The 25,244-nt window shown below is 24.9% G+C and overlaps 1 protein-coding gene across 1 annotated transcript in view; it reads left to right on the top strand.

Moving 5' to 3' along the window:
* Window positions 1–24,896, top strand: part of LOC129609160 (uncharacterized) — a 76,908-nt gene extending 52,012 nt beyond the window's left edge. The window contains exon 2 of the mRNA XM_055521065.1: window positions 19,369–24,896. Coding sequence (XP_055377040.1) covers window positions 19,376–24,823 — 5,448 coding nt within the window. The 5' untranslated portion in view covers window positions 19,369–19,375 and the 3' untranslated portion in view covers window positions 24,824–24,896. The remainder of the gene's footprint in view (window positions 1–19,368) is intronic.
* The last annotated feature ends 348 nt before the right edge of the window (window positions 24,897–25,244 follow it).

The following is a 25,244-nucleotide window of genomic DNA, read 5'->3' as shown; positions in this document are numbered from 1 at the left end:
AAAAATTTTTATACTTGTTTTATTTCGAATGTCAATGAGGTAAAACTAGCCAAGTCGACTTATTACAAATTTAAAATATTACAATATTTGAATTTTTTGTATTCAAACCATATTATTGGTTTACAAAATTTGGTTCGATTCGAAAATTTCAAATATAATTAAATTCTATACCAAATAATAATGCCGGTAAATTGTACAATATTAATCTGGATTCTAAAAACTTTATTTTAGTAAGATATAATCAAATTTGTTTTTGGAAATTATACTTGAAATTTCTTGAATATAATTTTTTCAAAACAATTAATTTTGTCTTAAGCAGTTTGGATTAACATTGCCGCGGGTAACTTATATTGAAATTATATACTTTACAGTTTTAGAATATCATTAATATAGTTTAGAATATTTATCAATTTTCTTATTCACGAATTGTAATTAAAAGTAAATCAATTAAATATTTTTAAGGATTAGGAGGAAATGAAATTATGGAAATATTGCCTACATATAGGTGAAATTATTTAAAATATTTGGAATTTACTGTTCATATTTCAAAATTCAGCTATATTTAATCTGTATAAGAGTATGATTGCACAGATAGTACTCGTCACTAATAATTCACTAATTTTAAATTTACTTACTCATATCCTTCGAAAAAATTTTTCAATTAATTCGAATATTTTTCCACTTAAAAATCAAATTTTATTTGCGTTTGCATACATATTGGTTTTTTTTTAAACAAAGACGCTTAGATTCACCTGGCGACTTAATAAAAATCATAAAAAAAAAATAGTAATAAACAACATGCCAAATGAAAATTTATTAAAATTTAAATTTTTATCCCTCATCTGTCATCCCTCATATTTTTTTATATTATTATAAAAAAAAAAATTATTAATATACAAAATCATTTTTAAGTATTCTAATTTCAGGATTTTTGAAAGAAAAAAAATATTTTATTTGTAATTTACCCTAAAAGTGAAACTAAATACCGTGAAGAATGCATTATTAATATTTTCATTCATATTTTCTGGAATACCATTTGAAAATTCTTTACCGAAAAAAATAATAGCGAATGTAGTCGAAAAAAAAACAAAAAAATTTGAATATTAAATAACATCATTAATTTTATGTAAAAATATATTTTACCAATATTTTTTACCATTATTACAACCATACATACATTTACAAGGATATACAAGGATATGAAAGGATATTTTTGTTAAAATCAATCAAATTTTTTCCGAATTTTAACGATTTGAGTCTTTTGTTTTTAATTGCAACCATATTTGAAATTTTTTCCTTACTTTTTTAAATATTGAGATTTATTGGCATTAATTTATAAGAGTTTGTTTTATAAATTTCCCTAAAACTATCTGAAAATAATAGTAATAATTAAAATGTTGTACAAGGTTTAGGGTAAATTGAGGCGCTCAGAGAATTAGTGGCCTATCCAAAATTTTTTAACAAAAATGAGCTATTATGGTCAATTGACCTGTAATGGTCTAAAGAATTGTTTATTATTTTCAAAATATATAGTTTGCTCCTCTTTTAATTGTATTTTGACATAAATTTGTTTTTGCCTTTTAAAAATTTTCTTAAAAATTAAATATGAAACATTTAATATTTGTTATTTATTAATCGCAATTTACTCAAAATATTTTTTTTGCAAGTAGGACACTATTGCGCTGAGCGCCTCAAATGAGAAACGCGTAAGAGAGCGGTAATTCTGTAAAATATTTTAAATTAGAACAATATTTTGCACAACTATATGGTATTTAACGAGGTATTTGATAGTTAAATGAGAAGCAGTAATAAATTGTTCCGATAGGTGGCTTTAATGAATGTAGTTCAATTTAATGTTATTAAAAAAATTGTGTTATCATAAAATTATGTGATTTTCGGAGCATTTCACATCACATATAATATATTCAATCTAAAGCATAGGGTTTTTATTCAGGACTGTATCAAAAGCATGTGGATTTTATTCATGACAGATGATTAGCCAAATCTAATTTACATTTGAAATCTAATTAAATTTTTTTTTTAATTTTCTAAATAGATAGGGTCATTCAAAAGTCATGCATCTAAATGTTATTTTAAAATAAAATATGTAAAAATTTAGATTTTTAAAATTGTCATTGTACTACAGCAAAATTCAATGCGAAATATCAAAATTTAGTGTTATGTCAACTTAACTATTATATAACGTCGCATACTGATAATACTTATTGTTAAAATTTTATAATTTAAAAGCATCGAGAATATTTTTAATGTGCGATTTGCTTTTCTCTTCTCTTCGATAACGCATTCAATTGTAAATACTTTTATCGTACAATATGGAACGTGATATATCTTTAAAATTTGCATTTTTTTTTTTATAATACGGAATGCTGCCAGAATAAGAATAAAGATTCTCAAGAAGACAAAGATTCTCAAAGACCTCTAAAAATCCTATAACCATTGGTTCATTTCTATCATATTTTGCATTGTGATAGCTTTGTGATGGCTAGCATTAAAAAGGCGTGCTCAACCTATTTCAACTTATTCGAATTTTCCATGAAAAGAACTCTGAAAGAGATAAATTTCTCTGAAAGAGATAAAAAATTGTATTTTCAATTTTCGGAAACTAATTTTTTGATTAACATTGGTTCAAAATTTGGAACTTACTTCAATTAGCAATATAATAATAAGATGACAGTACGACCGAGTTACCATCTTATTCGAGTAATATTAAGGAAACTAATAGGTTATTCCGAAATATCGAACCAAAAATACACAAAAATATTGCTCAAAGATCAATATTTTAATAATTATTTTTAAGCACCTTAATATTGAAATATAAAAAAAAATATATTATATACGCAATATAAATAACTTTTGTATACACATACAAGATAAAATAGAATTTTATAGCTTATCTTAAATTTTATGCTCAAATTGTTTTCTAATATTTTCATTATTTGAAATTTATTTATTAAAGAAGGGAAGCATTATGAAGATAATTATAACTTCAAGGAATTTCTTTTTTTTTGATTTTATTCTTACTTGTTATGATATCATGCCTACCACAATTATAAAAGGGGCACTTTTTTTTATAAATACCTGAAAGCAACAATATGACAACAATATACATACATACAAATATAAATAGATATTTGAAGTATAAAAAAATTATAAAAAAGAAACTGCGAATACGTTTGACACGTGCCAAATTAGTAGTCCTCTCCTTTTTTTTTTTAAGAATTAAATAAGTAGGTTTGTTTTTTTTTTTATTATTGTCTTCTTCTTCTTCTTATTATTGTTGTGCTTCATTCGATCTTCTTAAGAATTGATAATATGTTCGGTCCTTCTTTATAGTTTTTATTTTTTGTTTTTTTCTCATATAATTTATTAAGAAGTTGACAGGTCCTGGTAAATAAAAGATAATATAGTTTAGTCTCACTCTATCTCTATCTCTTTCTCTTCCTATATTTTATTATGATTATTTTATTATTGTGTAATGTGTTACTTACTTATTATAGAATTTTAGTTCAGGTTTTATGTTATTAGGGTAAATAACTCCCTTTTACTTCTTTATTTTTAATTTACAGTTACCTCTCTGAAACATTATACTCTTATACGTATCGATAGTATATTATTTATAACTATTTTTTAATAAACATGTTAGAATAAATTACTGTTGTAGATATAAGATTTCTTAGTATTCCAATTTCACTTTTGTATATCCGTGTATAAGATTTTTAAGACATTAAGTTCTTGAGGTAGTGATCATAATATTTTGATGATCCCTTTTGAATTGTTTTTCTTTACTTTGTTAATGAAAAATTGACCTTATTAAGACAAAGAAGATAAACTGTGATAACTACAGAGTTTATCTATTTTTTATCTTTAAAAAATTTTAAACTTTTATATTAAAAATTTTAAACTGTTAGAAAAATGAAATATTTAGAAAGCAAATATAAAACTCATATTATAATTTTGATTTTCCGATTTGGCTGATGAGCGCGAAGAAATAATTGATATTTTTTTTTGAGTAAGAAGCCTATATAGAGTCAAATGAATAATAGAAGAAACTGAAATCTAAAAATTTCGCGTTGCGAGTTCGGCATCCTGATATTAATATTAAACGACGAGAGTATTTATTTCTTGCTAATCTGATCATTTTGCTATATCCAAAATTTGAATTTATTGCAGTAGTTTTGCTACAATTTCGGGATTTTTCATACAAAAAATATAAACCACGTTTTTTTTTTTAAAGCAGCATGGTGCCTGTATTTAGAAATATTCCCAAATGAACTCATTAAATTGATAAATAAAAAGCATAATTTGACAAGTCGTATCATAAGGCAGCAAAAGAGAAGGTGACCAGTTACTTGAAATTCATGCGTTATTGTCCTTCATATTTATTCAAGTTAAATGTCTTTGTTAAAATATTGAAATTTTTAGTGATAGTGATTCATGTACTGCTTAATATTAAAATTACACCAAGATTTCTTTAAGAATTCTTAAATAGATCTAATTAATGCTTAACAATAATGTACAATTTATTGATCATCTTGTGCCCTTTTAAAGTAAAATAATTACATTTCTTGTCACATACTGTAAATAATGCGTCGTATTTCCAAAATAATGAAAAATTAAATTTCATATACAATTCATTATTATGAATATCGGAAGCAGTGATTGCACGAATGCATTCAATAAACACACAAACAATGTATTCACTCTCTTACAGTTAATACATAACAAATGCAATTATTCATTTATTGAAGCAAAAAATACAAAGAAAGAAAATACAAAAAATCATCATCTTTTTTAAAAACGTCCAAAGTAAATATCCTAAATGAACAAAATAAAAATACAAAAAAAATAAAAATAATAAAAATAACAAAAGAGGAAATAAAGGACTTTTCTCTGATGGTATTAAATCAGCGCAATTCTCTTTTACGTATTGAACTCTTATTACATAAAGACTATAGTAAATGCACGTATATTTCAATCATATACACATATACTTACATTGATACTTTATGCACAATATTCATGGAAGAGATAGAAACGGTAATGATTATTATTGTGTTCATGTGTGTTAAGTGTGTGTATATATACGTATATGAGTATTATTACTGTGCCAAGAATTCAAGTAAATAAATTGGCATCCTTACATCATATTGGATTAAGTCAAAAAATCACCCTTCAAATAACAAAAAATAGTAAAAAATTTGGAAAATTACAGAAAAAAAAGAGGAAAAAATCTTTTTTTTTTTTTGTTATATTTTCCAAAATTATGGAAAAAAAAAGTTTTTTTTTTTATTAAAAAAATAGGCGGAGTTCAATAGAGTTTTTGGTACTTTTTTCCATTGTAATTATTGGGCAATCTCCTAAATAGAATTATTGACTGTATTAAATTTGAAGAATCTAGTCTTTATATGAAACTTAAAAAAAAATCAACAGTTTGTTTTATAAACTTTCATGCATTAAAAATCTAATTGAATTATAAAAATAATCATAATGACGGCATTAGCTGAGACGATAACACTTTAATATTGTATTCTTCCTACAGTTAGGGTGATAAATAGACATAAAGGATTTCAAGATTCCAATACATTAAAAATATTTGTTAAATCCCATCTTTATAGATTTCCTGCTATGCTGTTGAAAAAATATAAAATTTTTCGATATCAGATTTTATACTATACGGGAGCGCAGTAGTAGCGTAATGCCCCTGCCAGCAAAAGCGAAATCCAAGAATACTGCCTAAATTTCCGCAAAGCATTTCGTTGTTTTATTCGAACTCCCATGATTTGGATTGAGATTATTCTATACGCAAACAAAATTATGATTACATAATTGTAGTCTCAATTGAATATGTCAATTTTCTATTGCATACAGCTGTTATACTTTAGATTTTATTATTATATAAAAAAAAAAACTTCGACTATTTAATAGTTAACTAAATTCTAACAGTATACTTTTTGAAAGTTCAGAAAACTAAAATTTGGTATGTAGGTCGATATTAGCACACAAACAACGATATTGCTTTAACTGGTGAAGGAAATAGAAGTTTATATCAGACTTCCGATAAAGAAAATTTTGTTGTAAATTAAGTTATGAAACAATATCGATGCTTGACCTATTTTATCAATCTTCATGAATGTCTACATGTTAACAACATTTTACATGGAAATCTTTTTGTTAGCGTTTATTATTATGATAAATTAGCATTTATAAGTAAAAAAACAAAACGGGAACAAAATGTGACAGACAAATTTCTCTTAATCGATTTTTATTTAATCGATTTCAAAGTACAATCTTTAACACCTTTAAATATAAGATTGCCCCTGGTAATTTTTTTTTTTGTTACTTTTGTAAAAAATTTTGATTTTATTGTAAAAAAAAATCTGAAAAAAAAAAAGAAAAACAAAAAATAATAATTGTGAAATTTTTTGGGTCGTTTTATCGTTTTTCGAAAAAAAAAAAATTATAACTATAAAATTTGTTACTTTTGTTACTTATTTTTTTTTTGTTGATTTACTTGTGTGTCTCGTTGTATACAAGCAATTTGGGGTGAGATTTTGTTAAAATTTTAATAAGAAAAAAATTTTTTTTGTAAAAATTTTTTTTTGTTTAATTTTTTTTTCATATAAAATTTTTTTCTTTTCCAATCGTAATCGTGAAAATTTTGAAAACAAGCAAAATAAAAAAAAAAAAATTATTTTATTTTTCAAAAAATTTCATTTCCCGATCATTTTTTTATATCGTTTTTTGTTTTCTTCTTAATATTTCCAATAAAATATTTTGTATAGAATGAAAAAAACATTTTTTCACGATCAATATCAGTAGTATTTATTTGGTCATAGATAACGGTGGTTTTTTATTTATTATTTTCAGTTTTTTTTTTTCTCTCAATTTTTTTTTATTTTTAAACGTATAATCTACGATATACGAAAATATACGAACTCCCCCCCAATAAGTATACATTCGTAATACAATAAGAGAAGGAGTAAAACAAAACAAACAAAAAAACAAATAGACGCAATAAAAAAAAATGATGATAAAAAAATAAAGCACATATAAAAAGAAAAATAATAAAAAATTAAAATTGATAACGGTATTTACCATCGCGATTTCAAAATAATAAAAATATATTGGAAAAAATCAAAATAACAAAAAAAAAAAAAAACGTAAATACGAAAAATTTCATATCTATTTTTTTTTCATAATTAAAATTATAATTTAATATTAAATTTGATAAAAAAAAAAATGGAGAATAAATGATAAAAAAAAAAATTAATTTTATTAAAAAATGAAAAAATAATAAAAAAATTGGCCTGCCGATAAGGAAAGAAAATAAAAAAAAAAACAAATTTTATATATGAAGGATAAATTTATGTGTGTGTGTGTTATGAAAGAACGTAAAACAACAACACAACGGCAACAACAATAAAAAAAAATTAAACTTTTAAAACCCTTTATTGTTGTTATTATTTTTTTTTTTTGTTTTTTTTTATTATTTTTTTTTTTTATAAATGTCAATATTCAACTTAACATATACATACTTACTATTATATTTTTATATGCCCACTACACCTATATGAACACTTAATGCAAATATAAATATTGATAAAAATTTTAATTAAAATATTATAAAAAAAAAAGAAAGCAATAATAAAAAATAAGAAAAAATAAAGGAATTTTTTTCTTTATTACTTTTTTTTTTAAATATAATTTTTATATATTAAATTTTACCGTTAATTTATTAGTTAATGTGCTACAAATTGCCTATCCATTAATTGCCTGCTGATAAAGTGAAAAAAACAAAAGAAAAACATTAAAAAAAATTTATTAATAATTAAATTTATTTTTATTAAAAAAATATAAGAAAAAAAATTATTTATGAAAAAAAAAATTTAAAAGATTTGTGAAAAACAAGAATTCAAAAAAATTGTGAAAATAATTCAAAAGTTAAAACAAAAAAAATAAAATTAATATTAAAAAATAAAGTTGAAAAACAATCAATAAATTTCAAAAAAAAAATCACACTAGCAATAACATTAAAAAATTAATAATGAATGCGAACGAGTATGTAATTTTTATTTTTAATTTTTATTTTAAATTTTTATTTTAAATTTTTTTAATTATTTTACTTTGTACTGCAAATAATGCTTTAAGTTTAATATGCGAGTTGTAAATTCTAAAAATATTATAGTTGTGTGGTTTACTTCAAAATTGCAGAAATAAAATATTGAGATACTTTTCATGATCATCAACAGTTTGACATTTATGTGTTGATGGTTTTTGTCATTGATGTCATTGAATCATCGTTTCTAGCAATTATTTGCATTGATTATTATGAAAAGTAAAGTGACGTATAGAAAATATATTTAGTATATAAAAAGAACACTGATATATTACAATTTATAAAAAAAAATCCATAAATTATAAATTAAAAACATGTTACAATGTAATTTTATTAAAAATTTCATTTGTTTCCATGCTGCACACTTCGTAAACTACAACAACTATTAATTAACCCTACTAACTAACCCACACACTATTAAGTAAATTACAAAAATTGTGACAGTATAAAAACTGTCGAGTTTCTTTAAAGTCACAAAACATTGATTTTTTTTGCGTTTTGAAACAAATTATGACATCATCATTGACAATGTTAAAATGATTATGAAAAGTTATTGCGAACGAACATCATATTGTTGACAACTAGAAGAAATACTTAATTCACTATTCAACGCAACTAATAAAGTTCAGTCAGAAATTTAGAAATAATCAATAAATACGTAATTCAGCTTATAAATGTTAATTGCTGAATTGTGTATAATAATACTATTTTAATGGCATTTTTAAAGTTTGTGTTATATTCTGTCCAGATCATAAAGATATTGCTATGAATTAGCCTAAAACAAAAAAAAAAAATAATAACAAAGATTTTTGAGAAATTTCGAGTTTTGTAAAAAAAAAAAATTTCAAAAAGAAAAAAATAAAAATTCTGACTTTGATGAGTTGTATTTCGAAAACTATGGCTCAAATCAAATTAATTGTAAGACCAAAAATAAGGAATAATCAATCGTCTTTTAGACAAACTCTCAATGATAGCTCTATATTGTATGGTTCTGAAGTTATAAGCACTTATTTATATGCAGGAATATCAGGTACCTTTTTTTTTCAACAGGCTGTAGTTCGAAAACGAGTATATCTGCACTCCCCTCCCCCCTTACAATTTTTTGCTGGAAATTTATCAAAGAAATTATTTGCCACCTTATGCGAAGCACTCTGTGTATTGTATTTATAATAATCATAAATTATAATGATATATGGAAATTGGAAAACATTTTAAAATATAATTTAAAGCTATTAGAAAAGTTCATTTCATATTAGTTATGGCTTAGGTGACTTATAATATATTATGCCGAAATATAGTAACAAATCGATGAGAAATATTTTTAAAGTTAAATATTAAAAAATTGATGTCCTTAAAATCTGTTAGCAAAAAAAAAAATACTAACTTTTATAAATTTAAAATAAATGAGCTGTTTAATATGAATTCGATACACTACTCTTCCAGACACTATTAATAATTTTAATCAACAATATTAAGAGTTTTCTGATTATATTTGTTGTAAATCAATTAATTAAATTAATTTTTTATTATACGATCATATGAAATTATATAATACATTAATTTTAAAAAATAAAAAAATATTTTGATCGTTCAATTCATACAAATTTTAAACATAAAATCAATTCAAACTTGCACGACAACAGGATCTCGCAGAACAACGAAAAGAATTTGACTAAATAAAGATTTGAAGGACTAATGAAAATGTAATGAAAAGTACATTATGTCAGAGTAAATAACTGAACATTGTTTAAGAGAAAATTTTATAATTAAGTATTTTTAATATCTAAGTTAATTATCAATAATTGCAAAATGTCGAATTAGGAAATTATGCAAATATTCAAAGTATACAATAAATTTTTTTTACTCTTGTCATCAAAATGTAAAAGCTGTTATTGCCTTGAAGAATTACGTATAAAAGTACAAATAATTGTACAATATAATTGTACGTATATAATTAATTAGTACAAATTTAGCCAATATATCAAGGACCTGTATGAAATTTTTTTTTATTCAGACAAAAAAACTTCTTCTAACATTCATAGTACATTCATATAGCAATATTCTTGCTATTGTTATTCAATTTATTTTAATGTTTTTTAATTTTAAATAATATTATGATCTTAAAATTATATCATGCACCTATACTTGTACATCATACCTATGCAATACTATTGCATCATTATACAATTCAGTAATGAGCATATAAGCTGAATTGTTTCATAATAATAATATTACTGCGCCATATTACTGTGTAATAAATTCAGGAATTACAACTCATAGCTTAATTTTAAAATTATTATATAGTTTTAGCTAATATTGCTTTATCGCAATACCAAATATGATGACAATAAAATATGTATAATAATATAATATATGAAATACATAGTTGAAACTACAAGTTTAACTTTCCGGCGTTAGTTTCTAATTTTATATGTAGAAAAATTTGCCCAATTAATCTTATGATGTTCATTATTTTAGTTATTTTTGAGAATTAATTAAAAATTTTTGGGTTCAAACCCCGGTCAGGTCACTATAAAAATTATATTCAATATTATTATAACTTAATATACAATACTAATAAATATTATACAAGTAATTTTCAAATATTCATAATATTCGATACTAAAAACTAAGAAAAATAAACAGTGTAAATATTAATAACCTCAAATAATTAATATAAATAAAACTACGGCAGGCTAGTCACCTACCTAGTTAAACTCTATGACGCTATGAAACTAGTGCATGAGAAAATCATGCACTAGCCCTATGCTCCTTCTAGGAGTGAAGAAGGAAAAAAAAAAAAAAAAATTAAAAATTTTTAAATTAAACCCTTATATTAAATATTAAAAAGAAATATATGGAAATATTATAACAAAGTTTGAAGTTAAATATCTCACAGAATAAATTTTTTAATATTTTACAGTATTGTTCAATTACGTTATATACTCCGTTGATCAGGTTTAATCCATTCCGCCAGTTTATAGTTAACTCAGTCATTTAACATATTGAAATCTTTAAGCTTCATATCATATCACATTTCCAAAAGACTCAGAAATAGAACGAGAAAAACTTTTAAGAAACTTGATATTAAATGAAGTACAAAATTTCTAACACGTTGAACAATGTAAAATGGCGGACTGCTTTTCTGTAGAAAAGAAATTTAAATAATTTTTTAAAAAATATAAAAAAACACAAGAATTAAGTTGAAGGAGAATAAGAAGGGTCAAAAAATATTTTATATACTTTTGCTGTTTTATTAAAGAGGCTATCCATATCAATTAACTCCTTTTCGATTCTGTACAAAGTGCCTTCATATATACTTCTACTCTTTTGAAGTAGAGAAACAGATAAACGATTCTTTTATTTTTAATTTTTCAACTTATTTTTCAATTTTCTCTTTTGTTGTTTTTTTTTTTGTTTTTGTTAAAGAAAGGATCAGGACGAATCAAAATTTACTTGATGTAAAAATATGCACAAATACATTTATGAATTTTACATTAATTTATTCTCTTTACTTTTTTTTTTTAATAAATTTTTTTTAATAAATAAAATATAAATACATACTTACACACATATGTATATACATTATTCAATATATTTTTATTTCTCCTCTTTCTCTCTTTTAATGATTAATGCAAAATCAATTAATATTTCATTGGAAAAAAAAAACCACTTTAAGTGTTAATTTTATTGATTCATTTTCTCTTTCCAACGAAAAGAGAAAAACAAAAAAAAAATAACAATGAGAAAAACGAGAAAAGGAAAAAAATTAAAAAAAAATTTTCCAAAATAAAAATTACAAATCGCGCATGATTCATATTATATTTTCCTTTTCTCTTCTCTTCCTTTCACATTATTATTATAATTTTTTTTTTCTGTGTATGTTCGTTCATCTTATCCTTAGGCTGGCTGCAGGCTTATTTTATAAAATAAAAATGAAAAAAAAAAATCTTATTTTTTTTTTTCATATTTTTTTCTTTTTTTGCTTTATTTTTTTTACTTTAATTTAGAGTAGAAAGCAAAAAAAAAAAAAAATTGTAAAAGCAAAGTAAAAAAAAAATTATAAAAATGGCAAGAACAACCAAAAATCGTAGTCCTGTTTATAAAAACGTACTCGACACCCCCAAAAAATTGAGGTTATTTCCACTTTTTCGTACATATACAGTTACTCTCATTCCATCTTTAGCCAAAAATTAAAAAAAAAATGAAAATAAAAATGCAAAGTAAAAAAAAAAAGTAATTTTCACTTCTTCCGCCGATTTTCCATCCATAAACATTCACATATATACTTGTATCGTATACGAATTCATATAACATCCTCGTATATGTAGGTACATATGCATAACACATATATGTATATTTAAGTATATATGTATATGTATATATGTAATTAACAATGTTACAATTAAAACTCGAAATTTAATAATTATTTGTCTCGTACAGTGAGTGCTATACCAAAATTGGCTTGTGAAATAAATGATCTGTTCATGTGAAGAAAATCTCTACTTTTGGTGCACAATTTTCTTGGTAATAGCATTTGTTCCTGGTTTGAACGATTATTTATATTCTGTTCTAGAAATATGTATGAACGAAATCTCAATTCATTATAAGCAAAAGATTTCACTACACAATATTTGTATATTAACACATATTGTATCGCACTCCTAAAAAAATACTTCCACAACACGTGGTAATACGAAATGAAATGGATGGTAATATGAAATACACGATTTTATCTGCTTTATTTTGACATTAGTTTGACATTTTAACATTATATTGTTGTAAAATTTATTAAAATATCTGCCCAGCCTTTTTATAATTTTTATGTTCATTGAATGTAGATTAAAACTGTTGTAATTTGAGTGACTAGTCATTATTTTTACGTTATCATACAATATTTTTGACCCTTTCACTGTTGAACTTTTTTTTTACCGCTAGAATCATCTGTCGGAATATTGACAATTTTATTTAGAGACAAATTGCCAGTATGGAATAAAGAAAGAGTTAAAGAATACTGTCTCAATTCCGTTTTACATTTAGCGGACATTTTATTGCGTCCTAAGTCTTAATATTACGCAACTTTTCCGAATGTTTAAAGCCTGATGCGATTTGAAGTTTCTATTTAAAAATTTTTTAAGTCAATAAAATCAATAAATTCGAACTTAAAAGATTTCGGAACTTAAATTATCTGGAATTTAAAAGTATTACAAATTAATGATGTGTTACTGACGACAGTTAGTGTGTTGCTAAGAATTAAAAATCTACGCAAGTTTTCAAATAATTTTCCAAAAAATATTTGTTAATTTTGTTGTATAAGTAATTTCCTAATTATGTAACACAATGTAAAATTTATAGGTTAAATTAATCGGCTATTGGTCTAAAAAAAAATTTTTTCGAACAACGAATGTGTGCAATAAGTCAATGATCATTTACGTTAATATTTCGTACACTCACTGTAACACATAAATTATATACATATTATGGATATAAATATTTGATATGAATCTCAACTAATTGAATCCTGATTGAATTCGAACACAAAAAGAAAAACTCTTACATGAATAAAATGAAATTGTAAAGTTCAACAAACTTTAAAATATTCAAAGTATCTGTACTTAAAAATTAAATTTATCAACAAAATCCGAAAATTACGACAACAATTTCAAATAATAATTCACATATAAATTTCACATGTAATCAAATTATGAGTGTAGCACACCATTTGAATGGTTTACATACCATTTTTTATACACTCATAATTATTATATAATTAAAAATTTCAAATATTACAGAAAAACATTTTTCATTTTCGAACTTATATAGAAACTTTAATAAATTTTTTATATATTTTTGTATATTTTTTCCCCAAAAATAAAAAAAAAAATTATCCTCTTTAAATAATAACTTTCTCTCACTATCGTTTTTTTTTTTGGTTTTTTCATTTTTGGGCTCTAATGTTGAAAAACTTGATTGTTATTGTTGCCATTTCTATTCTTATTGTTGCTGTTATTTTTCTTCAAGTTGGCTACAAATGAAAATATTGTATGACAAAAGCACATGTAGTCAAAAAAAAAAAATTAAAAAGAGAGAAAAAAAAATATATAAAAATTAAAATGAAAAAAAAGGACCAAAATAAAAATGAAAAAAAAAAAAAAGTTCAAGTATATATATTTTTATATTTGTACATGAAAATGTTCAGAATGTGTACAAAATATAAACCCTATACACATTTCTATATGTACATGTACTCGTATATGTGGAGAAGAAAAAAATGAAAATATTTTTTGTTTTCTTTTTCATTTAATATTATTGTAGGATTGGAGCTTGACATATTCTGTTTAAATTAATTAGCAGTTCATTGCTATAAATCAAGGATAAAAAAAAAATTCTCAAATAAATTTGAACGGAAAAGAAATATTTCATAAAGAGATTTATAATGTAAAGATGGCGGTAATATAGTATAGTAGGTGCAAAAATCAGCTTCTCATGTGTAAATGTTTATGAATGAATATTTTTGTAAAATTAATTACAAATGCATATCGGTGCGAATAATGCTTATATCTGACGAAATTAAATGAGATATTAAAAATTATGACGCAAAAAAAAAAACTCAAATATAAATTGTCAGTGTCAGAAAAGTTTAAAGAAAATGTTTGTTTGTGTGATTGGTTATCCAATAGAGAATTATGCAAATATTTTTATAATATTTTTATAAAAGATAAATAGTTGTAATAATTATAGTTTTCATTACATTTGATGTGCTCCTTTTGGCAGAAACGAAACACTTCAAAATATTCCGGAATTGGGAATAATTTAAATATTGAAAATTTGAATTACATTTATTTTCAATATGAAAAAGTGAAGACATCTATATCATATTAAATGTGAATAAGTATTCATTTTAGTTATTCCTTTGAACAGCCAAATATTGTTGAGATTATTAAAATTAATGTACTAAGAGCATTATATTGTTAAAGTGTTATATGTCTTTAAACGAAGTACTAATTTGCTATATATGAATCACGTATGACTAAAATGAAGTAAAATTTAATTGCTCGTGTTCCAACGTTCGAGAGAATGAAGAATATAATTAAAATTTCACATTCTCCGGAATTAAAAAATGGGGTTAGATTCCAAAATTTTTCTCGAATTCGAATGTTTCAATTTAATTTTCGAAAATCAGAATTAAATATCAAAAAAAAAGTAATGACTAATATTCTGTTCCAATTCTCAAAATAGGGAATAACAGAACACCATTATTCATTTCCCAAAATTTCATTTAAATGAGGAATGTGTTTCATATACCGGAACACCAATATCTCTATTCTCTTGTCGCATTCTCATTTTGCGAATAACGAATACTTTTCAAAAATCGAAAAAATCATTCTTAAAAATGAAAATTGATTAGGAATTTAACATTGTTCTTAACATCGCACCACTAATCGTTACAAGTAATTTTTAGAATAATTTATTTTTTATTTTGAAAGAACAAACGTCAAAATTTGATAATTTTTTAATTTTTTAAAACGACAAAATTTTTATTACTTAAATTGTCACAATATTTATGACGTTGCATATTGCATTAACCTCCTAGACAATAATTATTAAAAACTTGAAATTCCCTTTACGTCCTTTTTATAATATAAAAGTGGGCATATACATAGATGGTTTCTGTTTCTGTATAGTTTGATATTTTTGTAAAAAAAAAAAAATTTTTTTTTTATCTCATTTCTTTTTAGACTTTGACTCGACTTGAATTCATTTTTTTTTTCATTTTTGTGGAGAATATATATAAAGAGGATATTGGTAAGGATGTTAAAGAGAAAAGCTAAGGGATGAATTGCTTCGTTGGTTGGTTTACTTTCAAAATATAAAAGCCTGCTGCTGCTGCTATTACTACTGCTTGTGGGCTTTCATTATTTTTTTCGCAAAAAAAAAAATTTTTTTTTTTCATTTTATATTTTTATTTTTGGGAAGTATAGAACTTAAAGGATGCTTTTCATTTTTATTTTCGTTTTTTTTCTGTTTCTGGTTTTTTTCATTTTTTTTCGAAATTTATATACAAATGAAAATGTTTTCTGTGTACGAAGAGGTGGATGAAATTTCAGATGAATTTTTGTTAAAAAAAAAAAAATTATTTTTATACATAAATCTACATACAAACAGAAATATACATACATACACATGTGAATGTTACTTTTTTTTATTTTTTTTTGTTTTTCATTTATTTATTTTATTTATTTATTTATTATTATTATTATTATTTTGAAGACTTATTATGAAGGAAGAAAATGAATAAAGGATACATTTTATAATATCAATATATGTACGTATGTATTGATGTACGTATGTATATTATATGTAACTACATATACGATTACATAATGGAAAGCATGCATACATATGTAGATGATTATATTTTATTTACCTTGAATTTTAAATATATAAAAAAGAAAAATGAAAAACATGAAAAGTAAAGTAATTTCAATATTTTATAAATGTTATATAAAACTAGCTTTGACCAAAGAATCTTTGAAGTCATTCGAATTCATCTACATATATGAATTCATTATTCATTCAATTCACTATTTATCATGTAAACAGAATTATGCATTATATTATTATGTGCATAAATGTACACGTATTAATATTTAAAACTTTAAAATTATAAATGGGCATTGAAACTAATTGAAGATGAAAAAGTAATTTTGAATAATTTAAATTAACAAATTTATCTGTCACTCGCCGTAAATTTACTGTTATATAAGAGTTATATGACAGTGTTCTGCTCACAATGAAATAAAATAAAAATTTGGACAAATTGCAATATTATGTACTTCACAAGACAAACTATTGTTGGGTATATTAAAAATTTTTAAACGCAATACTGTAGAAACATAACGTGACGGATATGCAATATATTTTTGACAATTCTATGAAAGCAAACCAGGTCGTATATTCATAATATAATTCCAGTTCATAATAATTCAAGTATTTATTACATTTGAAAATTTAGCAGTGTTAATAATTGAATTTAGCAATTTATGAACAAACTTGTAATATTTGTTTATGAGAACAAATATATTAAAAGCAGTGTTCACTGTATATCCTGGCATACTTATACCATAACACATAGCGATTGATTCCAAATGAAAACAAACGTTATAGTATATAATCGCTATATAAAATTAAATCGAAAATTTTTTGGTGAAAATAAAAACTCAATTATTCTTGTAGAGATGTCATTACATTAAAAATGTCATAATCAATATTAAAATGTCAAATGTCAATGTCAAATGAAATTCTCAAAAAGTATTTTACACAAAATTTTTGTCTATAATTGTAAAAATAAGCAAAAAATAAATTTTCGTTTTGCAATAAGAGACCGTTACTAGGAGGCAGTCAATTAATTATTATTTTTTTTATAATTATTATGTAAACAAGCTAAAACGTCTTAACCTCAAATATTATAGTTTTAATATCATTGAAAATTTTAATCCCTTTAAATATAAATTCAATCAAAATTTAGTAAATACGAGTATGATTAAAAGCCCTTAAAAAATCTAAATTATTTTTTAAAAAATAATTATATACTTCACTTAAAATTTGATTTATTAATGGTACTATTACAGTTTTCTGAAAATTAGTTAAAAAATTTAAAATCTTTTATTTCCATTCTCCTCTAATCTGAAAAATTCGCTCAATTGTAAGAAAACGCAATTAAAAATTGACACAAAAATAAACATCAATTTGTCAAATTAGCTACATGAATTGTCATATTATGTCAAAACTATACCATTAACTCTTAATTATTATTCACTAACTGATTTCCATTATCTCTTAAGTAATAGCAACAATATGATATTACTCACTTATGTTATCTACTCCTTTTAATTTTTCAATTCGAATGTCTAATTCAGGCGAAAAATCTGTTTTACCCATACAATTGCCATAATAAATTAAAAGTTCTTCTAAATATTGTTTGTCACTAAATGCCTAAACAGAGCTAATAGTTACATTTAAGCTATTAATTATATAATTTGCGAAAAATATTTAATTTTAAAGTGAACTCATAATATTTTAATGTCAACGTAATATGTGACAACACAACTACTATGCTATCATTGCCTATATACAGTGTGCGTGTATATGTACAAATAAATGTATGAATATTTGTTTGTTAAATTTTAGTGTATGTATGTTTGTATGTACATGCAATATATATGTATGTACATATGTTTTTTTCTTGTTAGTTTTCCTTTGCGTACTGGTTCGGTTTTCTTTTCTTTTTATTTTATTATATTTTTTTTATTTTTTATTATTTTCATTGTAATTGTTGTTGTTATTATTATTATTTTTGTTTTCGAACACTTTTTGTTGTTGTTGTTGTTGTTGCTATTAAAATAGACTTCAAAAAAATTCTTTTAATTAAAGTTTTTTTTTTTTCAAGTTTATTTTTGTTTTTCTGTTTATTTTTTTTTTCTTACTTTCTCTGTCTCTTTCCAACAACCTTTTAATTTCATATTTGTTGTTTTTCATCTGGTGTTTTCAGCTTTGACCATTTTTTTTTTTCATTTTACTTTTCTTTTCGGAAAATTTCCTTTTTTTTCATAATTTTTATGTTTTTAAGGAGGTAATTTATGCTACCCTATGGAGTATAAATATTTTTTTTTAATTTTTTTATTTACGTGCATATAAATAAACGTTTATACATACATACATATAGTTACTTACATTTACAAAAAAAAAAAAAAAATATGAAGCTAAAATTATTTCTGAAATACGCAAAAAAAAGAGCCCCAACTTTTAAGCCACCCACTTTCTTCTTTTCTTTATATGTAACTAATTGTGAAAATAATGAGTTTTTGTTAGTATTTTTTACTCTTCTTACGTTTAATAATGGTCATTTCCTTTCTTGTTACTTAAAAATAAAAATTTACTACGTACTTTTTAAATTTAATGAGAAACTCTGTTTAAAAATTATTAAAAAGGAAAATTCCAAGCCCAAAAAATTTAAATTATTGCAATTATATTATTCAAATAGATCTTAACAAATGATGTTTCCACAAAATTAAAAATTTATGAAGGTTGCTTGCTTTTTACATAATCGTAATTCATAAGGAAAATATTAAAAATTAACAAAATATGTAGAATATCTAAAGTTTTAATGAAATTTTTAAAAAATTTTGAAAATGATTATATCAAATATTTTTATTTCTATATAATTTCAGAAGCGTAATGGCAGCATCAGTATATGCTACGCCCCCACCAGATTTGAGTAGTGAAGATACAGCATTAAGTGATGCATCAAATTCATCACAAATTAGTAGTACAAGTTCACATCATAGTAAAACAACAAAACGTAATATAGCATCAGTGCTATTAGGTGGTAATAATGGTGGTATTAATGTTAATAATATAACAAATTCACAAATAATAACTGGACAAACAACAATAACAACAACAATAACAGCAACATCACCATCTCGACCAAGTTCTATGTCATCAAATTCACCAATTGATTCATCAATAGATCAATCAAAGAAAAGAAGAAAACAAACAACACCAATTAGAATATCTGGTGTTACAAATACAACAGCACAACAATCACAACAACAACCAGAACAACAGCAGCAATCACAGAATCAACAGGAACAAGAATCAACTAGTTCAATAAATAATCAAGAAATTGAAAATATTTCTTCAGATAAAATAAATTTAAATAATTCAATAAATTCATCAACACAAAATTTAAAGACAGATCCAATTAACAGAGAAAATTTTATAATTCCAATAGCTGATAACCAACAAACTGAATTACAAAAGGCATCACAACAACAAAATAATGAAAATCAATGCAAAACAGATGATATAAAATGCCAAAGTACAAATGAAACATTAAATAAAAACTCAAAAGAGAATTGTGACAAAAGTAAAGATGAAATTGATGAAAGTTTTACAGAAGTCAAAGATAAAACAATAAAAATTGAACCAACAATTGACACAATAACAACCAATTTAAAAAACATATCAAAAAACGAAACAGATTTGAATTCAAAATCAATGAAGAGTAATTTACCTTTATCAATAACTGAAACAGAAAATTCCAAAAATCTTACAACTGAGGTTGAGAATTTTAAAGAAAATTCACAAACTGCAAGCATAATTAATCATCCTGATATTTTAATCAGTAATAGAAATATTGGTAATTTTCGTAATATTGATTATTGCCAAGAATGTGGTGAAAAATTTGATAGTGAATTAAAACTGAGTGTTCATATATTACAAGCTCACACAATACCAAAGGTACATGTAATACCAAAGAATAATTTTCAAGATAAAAAGAATAATTTAATTGATATAAAGAATGAAAACGAAGCAACAGCAACAAACACAGGGACATCGCCATTATCAAACTCCAAAAACGGTCTAGATATAACACCCGTTCGAATAAAATTAGAAAATTCTGATTCAGATAGTGATTCGGAGAATGTTAACAACAACGGCAACAATAATAAATTAAAACAAATGTCTCCAATTGATAGCCATATAAATAATAATAATAATAACAGTAGTAACAATAATAATAGTAATATGAATGGAAATCCTAATTTACCACCATCACGACCAGATGAATGGTTGTCATCAATATCTAGTTTAGGTTTTCCATTTCCGCCAGAAGCGGCAGCTGCTTTTTCTGCTAGCAATTATCTATCACAATTACCGTTATTAGGTGTACCTCCAGTCGGAACTTTTAATCCAGTTGAAGGATTATCGAGACCACCATTACGCATTTTTAATCCAGAAGCATATTGCGATTTATGCAATAAAGAATTTTGTAATAAATATTTCTTAAAAACGCACAAAGCTAACAAGCATGGTATTTATGATCCAGTAACTTCTTCAAGTGATAGTACAGGAACAGCATCAAATCAGTTTAATCAAATATCACAAGTATTACAGATGCAATTTCATCAACAACAACAGCAACAACATCAACAGTATGAACATCATAAACAATTACAACAGCAGCAACAAACTCCACCATCACCAATAGATATATCAGCACAACAACAAATATCACAGTTACAACAGCAATCTCAACAGCATTCAAGTCAACATCATTCTCAATCACAAAAACAACAGCAATCTTCGACATCTACAGCTTCCCAGCCAACACCACAGTCTTTAATGCCACCAGAGATCACTGTATTCTGTGATATCTGTAATAAAAGATTCACAAATATATTCGCTATGAAACGTCATCGTTCTAAAGCTCATGAAATACCAAGGCAAACAGTTAGTCCAATATCTGCAACAACATTAACTAGTAATAATAATAGTAATAATAATATCAATAATAATACAACATCTCCTAATAGCTCATCAAATCTGATGAAATTAGATACAACAGGAAATAAACAAAATACAACAAGTATAGTACAACCACAATCATTATCAATATTACAACAAAATGAACAACTTCAACATCACGAACAACAACAAAATCCAAACAGTAGCAACAGTAACACTAGTAACACTAGTAGTAGCGGTAATAGCGAAAAGGATATTTCTTCCTCATCTAATAATTTAAGTACACAACAACAAAATCAGCAACAATTACTTCGTATACCAGAAGGATTTAAGGAGGATTATACATTAGAACAAGAAGAAGTTTCTTTTACCCCTCAGCCACGAAAATTATCTCCATCATCGGTTCAACAAGCGAGAGAAGCAAATTTCTCTTTTGATAAACTGAAACGGTTGGGTGTTATTAATCCAGAGGCATTTTGTGATTTATGTTGCAAAGAGTATTGTAATAAATATTTTTTGCGTACACATAAATTGAAAAGGCATGGAATTTTTATACCAATGGATGATTTGATACCAACATCAACAAATCCTATTACTGGTAATTCAATCGGCAGTAACACAAACCTTAAAGAAAATGAAAAAAATTCTATACCAGTATGGCCGCCGTTTGTACAACAAATGCAACAGCAAATGCAACAAATACAAATGCAAATGCATCAAGCAACACCGCTTAATTTAATGATGGCGGCAGCTGCTGCAGGTGTGCCACCGAATGTCACTGAAAAGAGTCAACGTAGACCAAGTGAAGATTCTGATGACGATATGAATACGGGCTTAAGTGAAACAAATAGTTTTAAAAAAATACGTCTTGACAATATTTTAACCCGCGCAGATGATGAAAAAAGACCCGTTAGTAGCAGTCGGAATCTTCTTGAACCGGACGAAAAAACTGATAAACGAAACGAAAAAGAACTCATTAGTAATGTTGGTGAAAATGCAAAAAATATTGAAATTCCAGACAATCTCACCCAACTAATGCAGGAAGGTTTAGTAAATGCAGCCGCTGCGGCAGCTTTTGCCTCAACCCATGATCCTGATGCAGTTGGTTTAGATTTACAAAAATTACAATCAATGATTTTGCAATTAAATGACTTAAATGGCCAGAAACCAACTGTGTGTAATTTATGTGGAAAAGAAATGGAAAATCAATTTCATTTACAAGCTCATTTAGCTACCGAACACATTGGTAATTTAAGTAATTCTAGTGAAGACAATAATGTTTTACGTAGCCAAATCGAAGCCGGTCTTTTGCCATTCAAATCACACTTTGGTATTCCATCACAGCAATCATCTCCAACAAATAGTAATTCACCTGAAATTTGTAAACAATGCGATCGTGAATTTCCCGGTTTAATGGAATTGAAACAGCATATCATTGAATATCACGGACTAATGTTAAGTAGTCCGATTCGTGAAGGTTTTATCACACCAGAACGATCAATACCTGGTGGAGGTAGTTTAACTGCACCATCTACACCAAATCAAATGGATCGTAAGCCCCTATATACGGTAACTCCAACAAGTAGTTATTGTGAAATATGTAATAAAGAGTTATGCAACAAGTATTTTATGAAAACTCATATGCAACGGATGCATGGTATCGAAATAGAAAATGGAGCTCAAATCGGTGGTGTAGTATGTAATATATGTAACAAAGAATTGTGCAGTAAATATTTTTTAAGAGTACACAAAACAAACAGTCACGGTATTGTTGATGAAGGATCGCCAATACCAGGACCGATTCCTGGTAAATTTGACGAAACAACAAAAAATTTATTCGATGCATTTGATAGTAAATCTGGTGATTTATCTGATTTAGGTGCAAGATATTTTACACATTATACCGAAGTTTGTCCACTATGTAATCGACGATTCAGAAGCTCAAAATGGCTAAGAGCTCATTTGATGAGTGATCATGGAAAAATTGGAGTTGAAAAATTACAAGAATTAGCACAAAGTATGATATTTAGTAAGCCAGGCAGTCCAAGTCCAACACAATTAAAAATACCTAACGGTAATGGTGGTCGACCAGATGGAGGTAACGGTAATATAACGCCAAGTGGTAGTAATGTTAATAATCTAATAATGGGTGGTCTAAATAATTTAGATCCAGCATTTTTAGCAAAAGCTTCACCATTTCCAAATTTATTCATGAAATCAAATAATCCAAATGATGAACAATCAACATCACCTTCATCAACAAATCAACAATCAAGATTTCAAGAATATCAATGCTCAATTTGTCCATTTACAACACCATATTACGCTTTTCTTTTTATTCATGAAAGATCACACAGCATTTTAAATTCAAGTTCCGTTGAACAAAATAATTCCGGTGATGGAGATAGAGATCGAGAAATTAGTCGCAACATTAGTACCGCTACTGCTATCGGTACTGACATTGAAGAGCAGTTACGTAACGAAGAAAATATAAAAATTCCTGAAATTGATCAAACTGAAATAACATTATCTAAAAGTAGTGAATTATCACCGAAACCTGAGAAAAGGATCAAAACACCAACTAAAACAATATCCGATGAAAATGAAAATTTAAAAAAAGACATTGTTATGACAGAAAATGATAACAGTATAAAAAAATCAAATGAAATCAAAAATACCCGATCAGATTTAAAAACAGATAGGGAAGAACAAAAATCAAAATCACCAATGAAATCACCATCTCACCAACAAACAACTTTAACAAATGAAATGTCTGTAGAATTATCAGAAAATAAAAGTGAAATATTAGAAGAAACCAGTCTACAACAAAAACAAGAAAAATCACATTTACAATTGCAAGAATCTGAACAACCTTTATTAGAATCAAAATTAGATATAACAACATCAATAGGAACAAAAACATCATCTATAAATTCTACAGCTGGTCTAACAACATGCGGTATACCAAATTTTAATACATTAACACATCTTGCAAATTTATTAAATCGACCGGCTTCATATGCAATTCCACAAAATTTTACTACATCTGATGGCGAATTAATGCAATCATTTTTAATTGAAGAAAAGAAATTACAAAGTACAACAACAACATCGTCATCATCAACAACTGCAGCATCATCATCATCAACAACAACGGCAGCAGCATCATCATCATCATCATCTTCAAAATTATCAGTTTCTTCATCTGCATTACAAGGAGATGAAGTGAAGAATAACGAAGATATTGTAACAGATGGAAAGGATAATGATGAAAAAAATGTAAACAGGTTTGTGCCAGCTGTTATATTTTTACCTGTTAGAGAACGTATTTCAAATCCAATAACAGTATCGTTTACATTAACACCAGCTTAAAAATTAATTTTTATTTCGCATTTTCTTCAATTTTAAATTTAGTTTTTTTTTTTCTCTGTTTTAATTTTATTTTTTCAATCTTAATTTTAAATGTTGTTTTTTTTCTTAAATCAAAAAATATATAAGATAAAATTTAATTTATAAGAGAAAAAACAAAAATGTAATTATAACTGAGTAGACTGAGAATTGTTAAATTTTTAAAATCAGTTATAATTTAATGAAAAGAGAAAACAAACGCTCATTTTATGTAAATTAAAGAGAGAGGCAATAACCCTCTCAATTTTCTATTAAATATAATTCAAATTTCCCTTATTTTTATTCTCTTTAAGTAGTGGTCTGTTTTTTTTATAATTAAAATAAAAGAGTAACCAAGCAAAAAGTTCCTATATTAAAAAATAACAAAATGAAATCATTTTAATAA

This window comes from Condylostylus longicornis, unplaced genomic scaffold (genome assembly GCF_029603195.1).
Source record: "Condylostylus longicornis isolate FDR11 unplaced genomic scaffold, ASM2960319v2 ptg000038l, whole genome shotgun sequence".
Lineage (NCBI taxonomy): Eukaryota > Metazoa > Arthropoda > Insecta > Diptera > Dolichopodidae > Condylostylus > Condylostylus longicornis.
This window is presented reverse-complemented; position numbering and strand designations above follow the sequence as displayed.